Source organism: Helicoverpa armigera, chromosome 1, assembly GCF_030705265.1.
Source record: "Helicoverpa armigera isolate CAAS_96S chromosome 1, ASM3070526v1, whole genome shotgun sequence".
NCBI lineage: Eukaryota > Metazoa > Arthropoda > Insecta > Lepidoptera > Noctuidae > Helicoverpa > Helicoverpa armigera.
This window is the reverse complement of record NC_087120.1, coordinates 3,249,112-3,268,033: the sequence shown is the minus strand read 5'-3', so window position 1 is coordinate 3,268,033 and position 18,922 is coordinate 3,249,112. Positions and strand designations below refer to the sequence as shown.

At 39.3% G+C, this 18,922-nt stretch overlaps 1 protein-coding gene across 1 annotated transcript; it reads right to left on the bottom strand.

Annotated features, from left to right (window-relative positions):
• Nucleotides 1-8,135: 8,135 nt before the first annotated feature.
• On the bottom strand, nt 8,136-17,232 carry LOC110373007 (atypical kinase COQ8B, mitochondrial). Its single transcript, XM_064039209.1, has 9 exons — nt 17,067-17,232; nt 15,026-15,664; nt 14,736-14,952; nt 14,439-14,648; nt 14,210-14,325; nt 13,489-13,651; nt 12,723-12,925; nt 12,236-12,388; nt 8,136-11,723 (listed from the first exon to the last, which is right to left on the bottom strand). The coding sequence occupies exons 2-9, from the start codon at nt 15,659-15,661 to the stop codon at nt 11,445-11,447; spliced, it is 1,977 nt and encodes a 658-aa protein (XP_063895279.1). The 5' UTR covers nt 15,662-15,664; nt 17,067-17,232; the 3' UTR covers nt 8,136-11,444.
• Between the last annotated feature and the right edge of the window lie 1,690 nt (nt 17,233-18,922).

Sequence of the window (18,922 nt, the reverse complement as noted above, 5' to 3'; positions counted from 1 at the left end):
TCTTCTATCCAAATACACACAAAAATCAACAAAAAACGAGACTTTTGACTAATAATAAAATGCACACAGAAATGCACTGCAGCCCAAAAATAGCCCAAAATAGCAAATCAGAGCGATTTTGACACCTGCGTCAGATGGACGTCTATGAAACGACAATGTAAAATAGAAAATACATATCAAGGAATTAACTTACACATATTAACTATTCGAGAGTCAAGTTAGTAAAATTACACGCTGTTCATGCTATTACAACGCTTGTATGTCATACTTTTCATTTATAATTCAGTTTTACAAATATACATTATTTGTTTCCCGCCATCTTAAAATTATAGATTTAAAAATCGTACAGAAACAGATGTGCCATAAAACTGGTAGTAGGTGCGAAATATCAATGAAAACAGACTTCACTTTGTCATGGCATGTTCTTACTTTCAAGAAAAAATAATATGACGTCGTATGTATTTCGTTACTGTAAAAACACTAGGTACAAGAAATATCAGCGCATCATCAGGGACATTTTTATAATTCTTTCACCATTAGAAGGCTACATTATTTGTTAGTAGCATAGGCTATATAACGGATATATAACGGTGCGGGCTTCCCCACATTCTTAAAAACAACATATGTCGACGTATGTTGTTCTGACCATAGACATAATATTAGTAAACAGGACTGCGCATATAAACCCAAAAAACGAGCCGAGTGAAACAGTTAGTACGGAGGCTGTCTGTCCCTTTCTAATAGGGTGACTATGAGATTAAGCTATGTGAGACAAATCCGAATTTGCTAAGATTATTAAACACAGATTAGTATTGAAGTTTTAACTTACGCAGTTTGTGACCTTAAGATACTAATAAAGGCTTTTAATAATTAGCGGAAATTAGCAGTATAAAAGCAGGAAGATTCGAAGTGAAGACTGTTTTTTTGTATTTCTATTTCATATATAGACTGCTGAGCCATTTATGTCGCCTTTCTTCATTTTTTGGGAAGCTATAACAATAGTATAACAGTTTTAAAATCCATCACCCATATTTTGACTCGTTACAAGAATTCATGGGCACCCTAGTTGTTTGGTTTACGAAAATGTTATTATTAACTAACCTGTATAACGATATAAGAAACGCAACACTTTTTCACCATTTTAATAGTTTAAATTGATTTAATACAAAATAATTTATACAAAATTTTAAATGCTGATTACGCGCCAAGAATGTTCAGGGTTACCGTTAGAAAATAAAAAAAAAGCAAAATAAAAATTTATGTTGTTTATGTTTTAATAATAAATACGAATAAATTAATGCGATTGTTATTAATTTGTTGACTTACAATTGTTAAAATAAGATAAAAATATAAGTGATTCAATTGTTTTTTGGGAAGACAAAAGTTTTGATGACAACATTTTTTTATGCTGGCAAGGTGTTAGAAAGAGACAAACAGCCTCCGTTCGAACTATCCCTCTCGGCTCGGATTTGCCTCTGTGTATTATGCAACCAATTTAGTACCTTATTGCGTTAGAATAGAGTTCATTTTCGTAAATATATATTTTGAGCGTGCGCAATCTTGTTTAGTAATATTATATCTATGGTTCTGACATAATAAGCCATACAAGTCTAAGATTTATTATTTTTAAGAAAAAAAAACATCGTAATTAACATTCAATAATCCTTAAAAATAAGTTCACTTAGATATATATAAACTTTTTGAGTAATGAAGAATGTAGGCAAATCATTGACTTATAGCTATATGGACTGGAAATACCTACCTACCTACGAAAAAAACGTGCATACCTACAATCTGCAGTGGCGCTTAAAATGACTGCCATAATGCCATTGCTAGGGTTGTACCGCTACCGGATTCAACGAGTATCGATATTGTATTCTAGTTAGTACGTACGAGTCTTACTGGGTGCATAAAAATAACCGAGTATAATTAATTTGTTCGTCATAGAACTAACTATCACATTAACTTCACTGATACCAATAACATAAAATCAACCAAAAGGGAGGAGTCATTTCAGTAGGATGATCCCTTTTTTTTAAAAAAAAAACACAAATTCAAAGTAATTACCTATTTATTATTTCAAATAGCCCTATGAAAGTTCTTTCGAAACGTCAGACTAGTTCATCATTATCATCATCTCAGCCATAGGACGTCCACTGCTGAACATAGGCCTCCCCCTTAGTTCTTCACAGAAACCTGTTGGAGGCGACCTGCATCCAGCGTCTTCCGGCGACCTTTATAAGGTCGTCTGTCCACCTTGTTGGTGGACGTCCTACGCTGCGCTTGCTAGTCCGTGGTCTCCACTCCAGCACTTTTCGGCCCCATCGGCCATCTGCTCTGCGAGCAATATGGCCTGCCCATTGCCACTTCAACTTGCTAATCCTGTGGGCTATATCGGTGACTTTGGTTCGTCTACGAAACACCGAACATAGCCCTCTCCATAGCTCGTTGAGCGACTTTGAGCTTAGAGATAGTGAGAGACCACGTTTCGGTGCCGTAAGTCATCACTGGTAACTACGCAATATCTTTTCGTCAGACATACCTCAGTGCCTCAAGACGAAAGTCTACAACCAGACTAGTTGCAGGGTGCCAAAGATGCCGAAACGCCATAGACAGAAGCCCCTGAAGAAGAATCCGCAAGAAACGCCATAGATACTCTCTTTAAAAAAATACAATTATTTACAATCGTTTTCAAGCTATTCATGAGAAAGTTATTATTAAAGTTATTTGAGCCGAGTTCTATGTACCCAATCTATAAATTATTTTGATTGATGATATGAAAAATATTTTTTTAAGGAAAATGTCTGACGAGTGACGACCAATGGTGACGACATTAACCAAACTTTCATAAACATATAAACAGTACCTATACTACGCGCGGCGAATCATGATCCCTATGACAGTTCGTTAGCGCTTAACATTGTAGTGACGTCCTGTCACAACAAATCCTTTACAGGCCCATTAAAAAATCGAAAAAATCATAATTGTATACATTTGTAATTTATAAAAATGAATATCAAGAAATTATTTCGTAATTTTCGGATATAATGGAAAAAAACTCAATGCAAATGTCCATGGTACGTGCTGCAAAAGTTACGTCGTCAAGCTGTCATCGAAAAAAAGGGACACATCCATAAACAAAATATCGATAATTTGTTCGAAAAAATTTACCAATGCCTTGAGTTTGTATTTTATTTATTTAATCAATCTGAATCTGATACAGGGTCAAGCGGATCTTCAAAATCTGAGTCTGAACTGCAGCTATCCATGGCCTTTATTATTAACGGATGGTCAATATTATTGTCGAATTGTACATCTCGATTTTAAATTGTAATAAAAAATAATGTATAGTAAAATCTATACCAATATTATAAAGCTGAAGAGTTTGTTTGAACGCGCTAATCTCAGGAACTACTGGTCCGATTTGAACAATTCTTTCGGTGTTAGATAGCCCATTTATCGAGGAAGGCTATAGGCTACTCGGCTTTATCCGGGTTCGTGCAGAGGTACCCACGGAATGCGGGTGAATCCGCTGGCAGAAACTAGTAAAATATAATAAGGCCGTTGAATTCAATGAAATGCACCTGGCTGAATGACATGACCTTTGCCTAACAGTATTTTATCGCAGTTTCGCATCACTATTACAACTGTCAGTTGAAACGTCATAGCGTAGAGGTCAGTGCGTCATAGGGATCATCATTCGCCGCGCGTAGTATAAATAGGAAATATTTTATATTGGAACTAGTTCTTACTACAGCCTGGCAAGGTCATCTCCCCAACGGGGCCCAACAGTGCCAAGGTCTGCCGGGGCTGCGGGAATGTTCGAAAGAGTTACCGAGGCCCTGGTACATAAAAGTAGGTGTTTTGAGTACCAAGGCCGCGGTAACTCCGACGGAACACGACAGAGCCACTACCATGACACCTAATTTTGTTTCAAGTAAAATCTTTTGAAATATTAACAACGTCCCCAATTCCTCCATCCTAAATGCCTAAAAATATTATTTTAGTCATCTATTTATTTTCAAACATATATTTTACAATTTTAAATATTAAATATAAAAATAAAAAACATTTAAAAATATAAAAAATAGGTTGCCACCAATATCGGGCACAGGGTCCAAGGTACCGGTGGTTAGGGTCCCAGAGACAGGAACCTCCTCACAATACGTGCCGTATCAAGGAGTACTGCCTTCTGAATCAGTCCCTTGATCCAGCCGCCCAACGAGAGCCTCCTGAGGTGTTCGTCGAGGCTCTTGGCTATTAAACCATTGGCCGTAACGACAATCGGCACAACAACAGCCGTGTTGACACTCCACATGGCGACAACCTCGTGCGCTAAGTCGAGATACTTTATTTGTTTCTCTTTCTCAGCTTTCACAAGGTTCTCGTCATGCGGAACGGCGACATCGATTATCATCGCGCGGCGCGCTAATCGATCTATCACCACAATATCAGGCTTATTGGCTACAATAGTCCTGTCAGTGATGATAGATCGATCCCAGTACAACGTGATATGGTCCTTTTCGAGAACTGGGTCGGGCGCATACTTGTAGTACGGTACCTCAAGGTCTACAAGGTTGAATTGCAGAGCAAGCTGCTGGTGGATGATCTTGGCCACTTGGTTATGTCTGTGCAAATATTCACCATTAGCCAAACGAGAACAACCAGATATAATATGTCTGATAGACTAAAGACCCGGATGGTGACATGCCCGACATATGTCAACCGTCCCGTCTTTCACGATATATCTCCGGTAGTTATTCGTAAGGATAACTTTGTCCATAATTGCACATACAAACCCTTCGGTTTCTCCAAACAGGTCACCGAAGCGTAGCCAAGATACGGACGCTTTGAAGTCTACATCGGGGCCATGAAGAGCCCCGAAGAAGCGTCCGTGTAGCTGTTTGCTCTGCCATACCTCCTTGCGATCGTGGGTAGTTAGTAGGGCTTTCAATACCGGTATTACGGGATCCCGTAATACCGTGATCACGGATATATTTTGGTCTTTTGTCAATACCGGTATTGACGAGCCAATACCGTGATTACGGTATTACAATCTTTTTTATAATTTTAATTATTGTGGTTTGTTGTAATTTGTAATAAGTAGCAGGAAGTTGTATTAAGATAAATAACTACGAGCCTTTTTCCGCCAATCTACTTGGCAACGCTGCAGGGACTCCAGAACAGACCAGATTTCAACCGAGTCAAAGGCCTTCTCATAGTCCACAAATGCTAGACACAGGGGCTGATTATACTCTTCGGTCTTCTGCATAATATGCCGCACTGTGTGGATGTGGTCTATGGTGCCGTATCCGCTCCGAAAGCCAGCCTGCTCAGGTGGTTGGAATTCGTCGAGTCTTCGCGCAAGTCGGTTCGTGACCACTTTTGAGAACAGCTTATATACGTGGCTTAGGAGGGAAATGGGTCGATAATTCTTCAGCAGGGTTTTGTCTCCCTTTTTGAAGAACAGGACGATAACACTCCTACTGCACGCCTCTGGAGTTCCCCCTTCAAACAGGACGGCGTTAAAAAGCTTCTGGAGCTCCCCCAGGACGGGCTTACCTCCTGCTTTTAATACCTCTGTAGTAATGCCATCCTCGCCAGGAGCTTTTCCATTTTTGAGCTGTCTCAGAGCGATCTCGATTTCACCACTGCTGACTTCTGGCAGGTCTTCGGTGAAATGGCGTGTTAATGTGGCTCTTGAATCCTCATTTCCGGGATCAGGTTGAGATGCATGCGATGCGTATAACCGGCCATAGAAGTTTTCCACTTCCGAAAGGACTGGCACCGAAAAAATGACTTCTCCACTGGTTGTGGTCAGCTTCGTCAAGTGGCTTCTTCCAAGAGATTGTACGAACACCTTTGACCCCCGATTCAGCTCAATTGCTCATTCAAAGTCAAGAGTATTGGAGCACTGGAGGTAGCGTCGTACGTGCTTGTTGATCTCTTGGTTTAGAGCCCGCTTAGTTGATGAAGTGACAGACGGGTTTTCACGTCGTTTCTTCATAAGCCCTAAAGTCTCTTCCGAAAGCTTTGATTTCTTGCCCTTACGCTGCATGTTACAGAATCTCGAACCTTCCTCCCTAAGGATCCGAAATATATATTCGTGGTTCTGGTTAACGTCTGTTGTGGTTTCCACGGCGGCAAATCGGTTCTCCAAATTTGACTGGAACGTTTCAGATCCAGAAATGGTTTGGAGCAGTGTTGGTCGAGCCTGGCCTTCCATCTGACTGAAACGTTCGGCCTTGAATTTGATATTCAGAGAGCCTCGGACAAGTCGGTGATCGCTACTGGTATTAAACCTATTGATCACGGAGACGTCTCTGACTATGTGCTTCTTGTTCGTCATGATGAAGTCGATCTCATTTTTAGTCATAGTGTCGGAGCTATGATTGGACGCTTTTTGAAACTAAAGGATTGTGTTTTAAAAGTTTTAATCGATCTAAAATTAAACTTCGATTTCGAATTAGACGATTTCGATTTGACAATATTAAAAAATATTTACAACAGCCTTTCTGTAGTCAAACTGTATTAGAAATTTGTAAACGGGATACCAATTTACTAAAAGCGGATATTGCGCTAAAATTTATGTTGACGAAGTTAGATCGAAGGTCAAGCTAATGACTTAAGCCAAAATCTTGCAAAAGCACTTCGAAGACGCATAAAGGAGCTATTAGGAGTAATGCAATATTTGCATGACCGACAATACCGTGATCACGTGATCACGGTATTGAAATTTCTAATACCGGTATTGAAAAAATCCGGTATTTGAAAGCCCTAGTAGTTAGTACGACAGGTTTGCGCCAGTGCTCATTTGCCAGCGACAGCGGGGTGAGTCCTCTGTCCACTGCCACCATAGCACGGTGCATACCCACGTCGCTTTTGAGAAAATATTCTCTGACTGTACACCTCATGGTTGTGGACCGTCTTTGCATTTAAAAAGCCTCGTCCTCCACATTTCCGTGGGATGTACAGTCTCATCACTGACGATCGTGGGTGATGCATTCGTTCTGCGGTCAGCAGTGTGCGGACTTTCCTATCCAGGGTGTCCAATTCAGTTTGAGTCCATTTGAGTATGCCGAAAGAGTACATCAGGACTGGCATGACCCAACCATTAAAGGCGCGAACCTTGTTGCCTCCCGATAAGGAACTTTTTAGAACCTTATTCAGGCGGCCAAAGAAACGCTCCCGTAATGACTGTTTCATGACAGCCACATTGATGCCTAACCCCTCCGCCATACCCAGGTATTTATATGTATCGTTTGCGGAGAGTGATCTCAGGTTTATATTATCTGAGAGTTGTACTCCCTCAGATTCCACAATTCCCCCTCGCTTTACATGCATGACTGCATATTTGTCCACACCAAATTCCATCCTGATGCAACTACTGAAAGTTTCAGTGACCTTCAGTAGCTTCATCAGCTGCAATTCTGTGGTGGCAAACAGTTTCAGATCGTCCATGTTAAGCGAATGGGATATAACCTGACCCCCTCTCCGCAAAGGATAGCCCAACCCCGAGCCCTCAAGCAATGTGCTCAGAGGGTTCAAGGCCAGGCAAAACCAAAGTGGACTCAAACTGTCACCCTGGAAAATTCCCCGCTCGATCTTAATAGGATCGCCGGTCCCTTCAATTTCTCGACATCCTGATAGTGGAGAACCGTTCTCCATTGCTCCATACATGACGCAAGAAAGGCGCGTAGAGTTGAGTTTATTTTATACAACTCCAATACCCTCTTAAGCCATGTATGGGGGACCGAGTCGTAGGCCTTCTTATAGTCTATCCAACATGTCGACAAATTCTTTCGGGATCGCCGAACCTGGTGGCTGATGACCATATCGGTGAGGAGCAGCTCCTTAGTAGCACGGGACCCCTTCTTACATCCATTTTGAGAAGTTGACATAATTGAATATTTTTCAATATGTTGATTTATTTTTAATCTCAAAATAGATGTAAGAAGTTTATAGACCGTCGGTAAACAAGTGATCGGTCTAAAAAATATTATTATTATTAGAATAAGAAATGACTTCGGTAGTAGGACAGAAAGTTTAATGTGTAAAGTCATTAGAACTTTAATGTGTACACGACTATTCAGGTTTTTTTACTATAAAAAAGGCATTAAACAGAAACAATCCAATATTCCACAACGAGTTTATTAAGCTATAGAATTAACAATTATTTTACAAACAGTGTTTCTACACAACGCTAATACTAAATTTCAAATACGATCACAATTTAGCCTTATAAGATAGATTTAGAAGAGGTAGTTCAACTGGAAACATTCGTGGCTCAGGTTTTTAAAGAACATGTAATTACTTCGACATCAATATCCATACGTTAAAATGTTATTTATTATACGACACATATATATTTAAATCGAGAAATACCACTACTGCTTAATCTCAAAATACTTTGTATTTCGAAAACGGCAAAAAATAAGGGTCAATTCATACTAGAGCAGAGTCGAAGCGCATCGAAGCGACTTTTCAAAACTGGACATAACGAATTCAACCGTAACACCACAGCGTAAGGCACACATTACCTCTGAGATTTAAAAAAGTTCCGCGCATTCTTCAGAATTCGCGAGTCTGCCCGTCAACACACTAGCGAGCCTGCGCGACATCAATCGGAAATTGGCCTGCGTCAGTGTTGATAACGATGGAGTCACTCGCAATCGTGCGGCTTCGCTTTAGTTGTAAAGAATTTGACGCTTCGTACGCTTCGACTATGCGCTAGTATAAATCGACCCTAATAAATAAAAACTGTTATAGGTTTTAATGTACACTGCTTCTCCTTAACATAGACTGTTATAATAGTCGGATCCCTCTTTGTAAATTCCCTCTTTGGTAATGTGTTACAAACCACTCTAATCTGTACGAAGTTTTACAAATTCATGAATACAGAGCAAGAAATCATTTGTGCAACTCCTCAGAGTTTACCATTAGCACCTTCGAAGTAAACATTCAAATAAATAGATATATTGTAATATTTCTCAGTGGTCTGCCTTAATGCTTACATCGGCTATCATGCAATTACGTTACTGAAATTGAAAAAAAAAAAACTGAAAATGCAAAAGATGAGCATTTTTTTAGTTTTGACGCATCCCGAATTGTAAGGGAAGTTTTTAATTAGTCTACTGTCAACACAAAAATGGACGATGTTATTTAAATTGGTCATGAACTTAGGCCAGAAAATTTTAGAAACTATCTGTAGAATCAGTAGAATATAAACTCTTTTGCAAAAAAAGCGGGCACCTGTGCGAAGTCCTTAAAACCAAGATTTCGCATAGGTGACTGTTTTTTTTGCAAAAGAGTGTATTTTAACATATTAGCTGACGTTTCACGTTATTATTTTTAAGATATTTTTTTAGTACAATCTGTGTATCACAACCTTCAAGTCTGTCTAAACGCGTTTGGTCAAATGTACTTTGTATAAAATCTATGTTGTACAAGTTTAGGTACCTACTTAAAAATATTGTTGTCTGTTGTACGCAGTTTATTAATTTAGTTTATTTAAATTACTAGTGTAACATTGATATAAAATATACCTATTGGTATAAAGATACAAAAAATGGTAACAAAAACAAAATGCTTTATAGACTAAATCAATTTAAAGATAACATAACTTTCTTCTAATAAATATCACCCGTTTCGTTGTAAATCGCAACAAAATGTACTGTTTATTTAGCTCCACTATAAGTACTACAGTTGCCAACATTCAGAACGTAAAGGAGAAACCCATCGAGCCCAAGGCCAAGTTTAGGAAATTCACAATGTTAGAGCTCCTGTCTACAGATTATAAATTGTAATATTAAAGATATAAATTGCTTGAATAACAGCATTAATCACTTCTTAGTTTAGTGTTCAGTGGCGACTGTACTACGGAATCTCCAAGTTCTAAATGCTGATGTACTGGATCCATAAACTACCCAAGTTCGTTATACGTGACTTAGAATGTATGCTATGATTCCAAAATTTTCGATATTCCGTACATCAGGATCATGAACATTCCCAATATTTTCATTTAAATATTTTCAGTTCATTTCAATACAATACTTCGTCTTGGCAAACATACTATGTCACGTATATCGAACTTGTATACTTTATGGATACAATAGATCGGCATTTTGAACCTCGAGATTCCGTAGTTCAGTTTTCAGTGGCTTCTCCTTATAACAGATAGGTTTCCTAGGCCTGCGCGGGCTTCCTCGGCGCCGGCATTGCTGTCGCAGCTGTGCTGACGGCTTTGTAGGCTATCTGCGACTGCGTAATTTGTGTTAATTATGCATTATCAAATCATGTTTATGTTGTTACTTGATATTAAATCTCCATCGAAATAAAACTTCAGTCTCTCTAAAGGTGTTTCTAAATGCTCTGCACATTTTATCATAGCCAACATTAATTTCTCATGAGGATTCATAAATGTTTCAAACGGTTTCTTCTTATTTTGACATTGGAATTTTAATTTAAAGCCACTGGATTCATTATTTTCATTATTCCCCGCAATTAACTTTCGCACATCCTGATTAACAATACCTCCATCAATAAACTTAGCAATATTATAGTTTATAGAATCCGGTGTATCGTTCATTTTTAATATCTTATCATTATAAGTAAAAAGCAATTGGTTGAGCTACTTGGACCGATGTCAGTTCTGTCGCTCGTAACAGCAGTTTCAACCTCTTTGTTTTTTAGTGCCTGTAGTTTTTGTGTTATATTTCCGTAAATATCATAATCCGAGTCCGATGAAGACATTGTACCAGTTCAAGTTACACTCAAATACAATAATCAAATAATTTAACGAGTTTTTTTTATTTTTATTGAAGTTAGTAATGATGTCCTGTGATGCGCGGAGCTTTGCATCGTGTGTTTCAATATCGATATTCGAAATTCTTTATGTAAAAAATATGACTATGAAATAGACTATTAATATAATACTGTTACAGCCTTTTTAACGTCCCACTGCTGGGCACAGGCGTACAGTGTGTACAGTATAGTACAAAATGTGTACAGAATCAATAAAATGTATGTACCTAGTTGTAAACGCGTGTTGTGCGCTTCTCATCTGAACGTAGCCTAAAACCCACCCAGGTACTCTAACTTACGACCAAATTAGCCCTGTAACGCCCGGCCTTGGGCCTTTGGGTTCCTCCATTTTATAAAATGCATTTACATTGCAGCTTCAATGTTCCTACACATCACTTATCCAATATTTCTTAACCTGGACTGTCACATTATGCGGGTGTCCCTTTCAAAAGTTTGAGGGCACATAATCTCAACTGAACGCAGCCACTCACAAAATGTATTTGAGCGGCACAGAGGCACTTTGAGGTTAGCACACACTTATAAAAAACATGTACGATGAATTACTTGAAGTTAGAGATGAAGTCGCCGTTGAAGACCGTGTAGGTGAAGTGGGACCACGCCTGAGCCACGGACGCTAAGGTCTATCTGAAGCTGTCGGTCTTGTACTGCTGGTAGATCTCCTGGAACATGGCGGTGCAGTCCAGCTTGACGCGCAGCTTGGCGCAGAGCAGGAAGACGCCGGACAGCTTGCGGTGCAGCGAGTAGATCTCCTCGGGCGGCGGACACAGGCGCTGCGCGAGGATGGTGGGCACGAGCGCGTGGATGCGGCGCGTGGTCTGCTGCGTGCCGAAGTCGAAGCCGCCGCCCGTGAACACCTCGCCCATGATCATCACCGTGTCCACGTGCGTCTGTTCCATCATCTGTGGCCGAACATTGCAGCATGTGTGAGTCTTCTTGCTTTTATAGTGAAGTTGTGTTAATAAAATTTTTTTGTTACTTAAGAAAAGTTTCAATGATAGTCAACTACAAATAGAAACCAGATTATTATCTAAAATTTTTATGACCTAATTGTCAAAAAGTAGAAGCCTATCAATTCGACGTCAATTCATTCATTCGAATCAATTCCTTATTCATTTATTTATACTACATGCACAAAAAATGGCACATTAGCGGACACCACCAGTCCACCACCAGGTCAAAGAGAGATGTACAATATACCATATTATATTTACTCTCAAATCTTTACAAATGCCTTGTTAGTCAGCCAACATAATAAATACTAAGGGAGAGTTGCACCATTTTACTATAACGATAACCAATCCATAACCAGCCGTACACTTGCCGTCCATTAGTCATAACGCTGATTTGACAACTGAAAACGGTTCGGTTACCGTTATAGTGAAATGGTGCAACGCACCGTAAGTATACAAACCTTAGATTCATAACCAGTCAGGAACTTCATCTCCTTTGACATCCGCAGTATAGCATCCCTGTCACCCAGAGACGCCGCGTGAATGATCTCAATGTACTGGTCCATAAACTCTTTCGAATACTCCCGGGTGGCTCCGAAGTCCAGTAGAATCACCTGCACAAAATATTGTATTAAACTATAAGCTTTATTTAGTGTAGTTGTAACATTTGTTAACACAACTGATGAAATTGTTGTAAAAACTATGATATAAATTTGAGATTTAGTAAGAGACTAGCTTCTGCCCGCGGTTTCACCAGCGTCCCGGGTTGAACTGGTGGTTCCCGGATGTCATTTCTGGAGGTCTGATAGGCAAACGCTCCTCAAACGTAAAACACTGGTATGAGCGTGCAAACGGATGCAACTGATTGCATCCGTTTTGACTGGTAGCTGACGCCAACATAAATGGGAGAAGGTTAGGCAGATATTATTGTATAAAATAACAAGGCACCTGTTTAGTAGTCGGGTTGTAGAAGAAATTGGCCCAGTTGGGGTCAGTTTGCATGCACCGCAGTACAAACATTTCTCGGAGACACAACTGCATGATCTTGTAGGCTATATCAACGCGAACTTCGTACGCTGCGTCAAACAGTTTGTCTAGCGGCACTCCGTCAATCAGTTCAGTTGTTATTACCTCTGGGGCACATAACTCGTCTGAAAGAAGGATAGATAGAGATAGATACTCTTTTGTAACACCCGGTTGAATGCATGTTTAAATAATGATGAGGATGGAGACGTCATAACGCAAAGTCTCCTAAGAAAGTAGCGCCCCCAAATGCGGGTGTTCGGGGGAAGAGGGACTTTACTATCTCCCCGCCCTTACACGCCTACCATAGAAACCGCAAATTATTTCTAAACAAAGTCATCAATCAGTCAAGACCAATCTTATAAACCACCAAGAACTTTATCTTCTCTCTTTATATAACATGAATGTACTAAACATAATTATTATAAAACACGAGGTCTCGGGTTCGATTTCTGGGTTGGGCCGAAATCGCTTTCTGGGTTTCGGAGCCTAGAAGTTGGTGATCCCTACACCGCATCGGACAGCACATTAACGTCGGTCCTGCGCCTGATCTCTCTCTGGTAGTGTCAGAATACTATCCCATGGGTAAAGTGCACCTGCGTTTGCGCATATGCTTGTGCACTATAATATGTCCTGCGCAGTCACCGTAGCTGATAATCGTCTAGGAGGACATCACGTTAATATTCCTTACCAATAACATCAGGCACGAAGTACTCCGGGTAGGGAGCGAGCAGTTTCTTGAACTTCTTGGTGCATTCGGCTTCACGTATGTAGTCCACTTCCCATGACAGCTCTTTCTTAGCAACCTCCACTATGTTGTCTATGAACATCCCTTTGGGAAACATGTTCCATACCTGGGAATATTACACTTAATAAATAAACAATGTAGAGAATGGGTATATAAAAATATGTACTTAGAAATCGTTAATTTTCTCTTTTGCATTAAATCATAACTTAAACAAATATTCCTAACGAAAAAAGTCGTGGTGGCTTTGTGGATAAAGGACCAACCTCTCAAGTATATGTAAGTGCGTGGGTTCGATTCCAGGTCAGGCAAATACCAATGCAACTTTTCTAAGTTTTTATGAACTTTTTAAGTATATCTAAGACACCAATGACTGTGTTTCAGATGGCACGTTAAGCTGTAGGTCTCGGCTATCATTGAACATCCTTCGCAGTCGTTACTGGTAGTCAGAAGCCAGTAAGTCTGACACCAGTAATACTAATGGGTACTAGGTTGCCTGGGTAACTGGATTGAGGGCATCAGACAAGGAGTCGCAGGCTAGGAGGATGATGGAAAAATATGATTCCTAACCTAGTAGAAAGTTACTTTCATTTCAAAATCAAAGGAAGTTAAATAAATATTTTGCATTATAATTATGTTCATATGTTTTGTAAATAAGTGATGTTACCTTCATAACTCCCACGAGGTTGTCGATATCGCTGTTGATCCCTTTAGCGACGCCTGGGTACTGGACCTTGACTGCTACCTCCTTGCCGTCGTGTAGCACCGCCAGGTGGACTTGACCTACACAGTAAATTGATGATACATTAACCTGTGGTAAAAGCATTACCCCCAAAAGTGGCTACTCCATGCCCAATTTTGAACTATCTCCTGTTTAAATGTCAAATAACACTTACCAATAGAGGCAGCAGCAAATGGCTTGTCCTCGAAGCTCGCGACCCTGTGCCTCCACTCGGGCCCAAGTTGTGAACTCATGACCTTTTCCACCTGCCACGACGGCATGAAGTCGGCAGACTGGCGCACGCGTTGGAAAATACGCTGCAGCTCTGGAGATATCATCGAGTCATCTTGAATGCTTAGCAGTTGGCCAAGCTTTAGAGCAGCACCTGTTTATAAAAACAGCAAATCAGCATCCTCATTCTGATTCTCCATGTATACACAGCTGGATCTACTTTCCCTTCGTTCTTACTTACCTCTGACTTTACAAAGCGTATCGACGATCCTCTCCGCGTTTGCCGGAGACAGGAACGAGTTGGCGGACTCGTCAACGTTACCAGTCACCTGCTGGAACGTGTTCCGAGCGTATTGAGCAACTGTCCCTACCCCAAGTCCCGCTGCCAGCGATCCAAATGAAAACATACGGCCGAGGCGGGAAGAAGGCACAACGCGGGCTTTCGAATTCTCGCTTAACTGAGAACATAAATAAATGAGAAATTAGGACGAAGTCATGTATGCACCGCAGATGCTTAGTAAAAGTACTTACAGCAACTCTAATCTTTTTCTTAGCCACAGGCTTCGGCGATGCGGACACAGATTGGGACACAGGCGTCGGCGATGCAAGGCCAGCTTGACTCTTTGGCCTGGGACTAGGCACATCTGCCGCCGATTCAGCAGAAGTAACCGCCAGAAGAATATCATCAGCTCTCTTTTCTTTGTCTTCTTTCAATTGCTTTTGTAAATCCTCAATAGGTGCCATTATCTGTACTTTATCCTGCCGGAATTCATTGGTTTTGGCAGAAACCGCAGCTGAGTTTTCCATTGTCTGAACTTTTTTCAAAGTATCAAATGTCCTGTTGAACTCCCTGTTCAGCTCGTCAATTTCGTCTTTCATCTGTTGATCCATCTCAGGGCTTGCTGTAGAGGCATTCACATTTGGGACATGCATAGCCGCAAACTGTCTAAAGCCATGTGCGACTACAAACGCCCTCTCCATTAACTCTTTAGCGGATGGTGGGTTGGGGTTCATGGCTAATAGGTTAGTCGGGCAGTTGGACAGCAATGGCTTTAAGCTAGAGGTGTTCCATATTAGGGTAGATGCTTCAGCCTGTGCCTTGACCCCCGCTTCCACCACTAACCGAAGACCTCTCAATACGCCTATCAAGTCGTTAATGTGAGACATGACCTGAAAGATTAGTTTGGTTATATACATAGATACAATATATATTAATAGATTCATTGAGGGTTGCAGTTATTTAATATTATTGTTATAATAATGATGATGTATTAGAGAACAAGCCATAAATGTACAAAACTATAATTATTATGTATTCAGAATCTCAAAATCTTTAAACATGTTAGTGGAAATCTATGTAATTCATTTTATACAATTCCTAGTAAATGTGTAATGAAATTTCTAAAATGGCTCAGAAATGTGTGACATAACCTACACTATATATCAGACACTTTTTGAGATGTTTACATTTCCTAAAAAGTAATCAGAAAAATAATACATTCAAGATATCAATATGTGTCAAAGTCAGTCACATGTGAAGTCAAAAACTTGTACAAAGACAAGTGTATTCAAAAATGTACAACTTGATATTCACTATATCTTTCTACCCACTGCTTGCAAAAGTTTCCACAGCCATTAAAATTAAATTCTTTCCAATAATTGTTTTACAGCATCATAATTATGTTGTTTATAATAGAACCCTATAGATTTGCATGTACCTAATGGTCAACAAAAAGTGTCAAAGTCAGTCAAAAACTTGTAACAAGATAAATTGTATTCAGAAATCTTCATGCACATATTCACTATATCTTTCTACCCACTGCTTGCAAAAGTTTCAACAGCCATAAAAATTTAATTCTTTTCAATTTTTTACAGCATCAAACAACATAATAGAACCTTATGGAATTGCATGTACGTAATGGTCTATCAAAAGTTTGCACTAGTTGGAACCACTTGTTTAACTTCTTCACTTACAAGACATCATATTTTATGAATGTGAGGACAAGCAGGTTCAATGTTCAGTCTTTTATTGTAACACTGTTGCTTGATAAACTCGAGTTTTGACCTTACGGATCATGAAGAGTATTCACTCTCTTGCCGTGTGCACTCATGTACTTCTAATCAAAGTCTAACCAAGAGGTATCAAGTTGCCCGGGTAACTGGGTTGAGGAGGTCAGATAGTCGCTCCTTGTAAAGCACTGGTACTCGGCTGAATCCAGTTAGACTGTAAGTCTACCCCAACATAGTTGGGAAAAGACTCGGGAGATGATGACTCATGTACATACTTCCAACTTGTTATAAATGTGCTACTTCATATTGACACACTTCAAATAGAAAATATTTGAATACTGGGTTCTATAGCATAGTCAATATACAGCACTGGATGTGGAGCACGCTCAGCAGGTAACTCAAAGTTCAATCCAACCAGATCACAAAAAGCATACATAACATAAATAAGACGACCCACTGAGCGAGATTTTTCTTCCCTTTCCCTTCAAGGCTAAATTGTATTTTTATACTTAACTGAAAATCACTATACACTACTAACGAAAAAACCGTTGAAAGTACTTACTGTTATTGAACTGCCTCTACATTACAAGTAACCGGAACTGAAATTTAGTATTACAAACAATTCATTCTTTTAAAATAAATACTCGTATAGATTTATTTTAAGTACACTATTTTCTACAAACATAAAACAACTGACATGACATCATTGACATCCATCATCGGATCGGTAATCGGCATAGACATAATATAGTAAACAGGACTGCGCACCTATACTCAGAAAACGAGCCGAGTGAAACAGTACGGAGGCCGTCTGTCCCTTTCTAATAGGGTGACTATGAGATTATGCTATGTGAGACAAATCCGAATTTGCTAAGAATATTAAACACAGATTGGTACTGAAGTTTTAACTTACGCAGTTTGTTACCTTAAGATACTAATGTAGGCTTTTAATAATTAGCGGGAATTAGCAGTATAAAATCATTAAGATACGAAGTGAAGACTGATTTTCTTGTATTTTTGCTTCACATATATACTGCTGAGCCATTTATGTCGCCTTTCTTCATTTTTTTTGGGAAGCTATAACAATAGTACAACAGTTTTAGAATCCATCACACATATTTTGACTCGTTGTAAACCAGTGGTTCTTAACCGGTGGTCCGCGGACCACTGGTGGTCCCTGGAGGCACTCCAAGTGGTCCGTGAAGCTTAGCTTCGCGACGTTGCTATACCTTATCTAACTTATAATTTTTATCGACTTATATATAATTGCGAGCGGGGGTTTTCGCATGGACGTATATCGGGTGTGTCGTACCTAGTCCCCCTATTCAAGAAAATGTATGTTTGGGCTACATTTTACGTAATTTTGGTTTTGAGTCTTAAAAAATAATTAAAATTTCGCGCTCGCTTCGCTCGCGTATTCAGAAACTATAGTTCCTTGTTTTCGCATTTGTCAACAAATAAAACGTTAAGTACGTTTGGGCAAAATTTTACGTAATTTTTGCTTTAAGACCGATAAAAATTTCGTTTAGAAACTACATACGTCTAATAGGCAAGTTTTTCTTTATTTGCATTTGCTTACCTACACAACGGCCGACATGCGTTTAGCTTTCATTAGAACTGACCCAAAAATTCAGATTTATTTTTGATAAATAATAAAGAAATGAGTGCTAATTTAGGTAAACTGATGGTCCCTGGCAAGACAAACTTTGTTAAAGTGGTCCCTCATGTCAAAAAGGTTAAGAACCACTGTTGTAAACGAAAATGTTATTATTAGCTAATCTGTGGAACGATATTTCAACCACCATAGGATTCACTTTGTTGTATAACCGCAACACTTTTTCACCATTTTAATAGTTTAAATTGATTTAATGCAAAAAAATATAAACAAAGTTCAGGGTTACCACTAGAAAATTAAAAAAAAAAAAAAACAAAATACAAAAAGAGCTAGCTTAGCTAGCTGTTTCATAAAACCTGAGGAATGGCTACTTTAACTATTCGTAGGCTGTTTAGTTGTTTGGCTACGACATATAGACGATGATTATAATTATAATTTGTACCGACTAAATAACACATACATTTGCTTTTTTCTTTACGCGATTCCAATTTGATGAAACGTTTTTATAAGGTGCCCGAGCATGACCTAGTATTATTACCTATGCCAGCGAATAATTTTCGTAGTATTTCTCTTACGTAGGTGCTGCTTCTAGTCGTCATGTGTTCAGAGGCGAAAAGAGGAGCCTTCTTTCCGAAGCGCACTCTTCTTTTACACTGAATTTTATAGGCACACCTACTCGTGGGGACTAGGGATCTTAAGGTATGTACGGACTATTTTACATACCACGTTATACAACATTGCTATACAACATGGTTCAGATAAAGTGGACACTGATGTTATAACAATGTGTCCAACAATTTTAT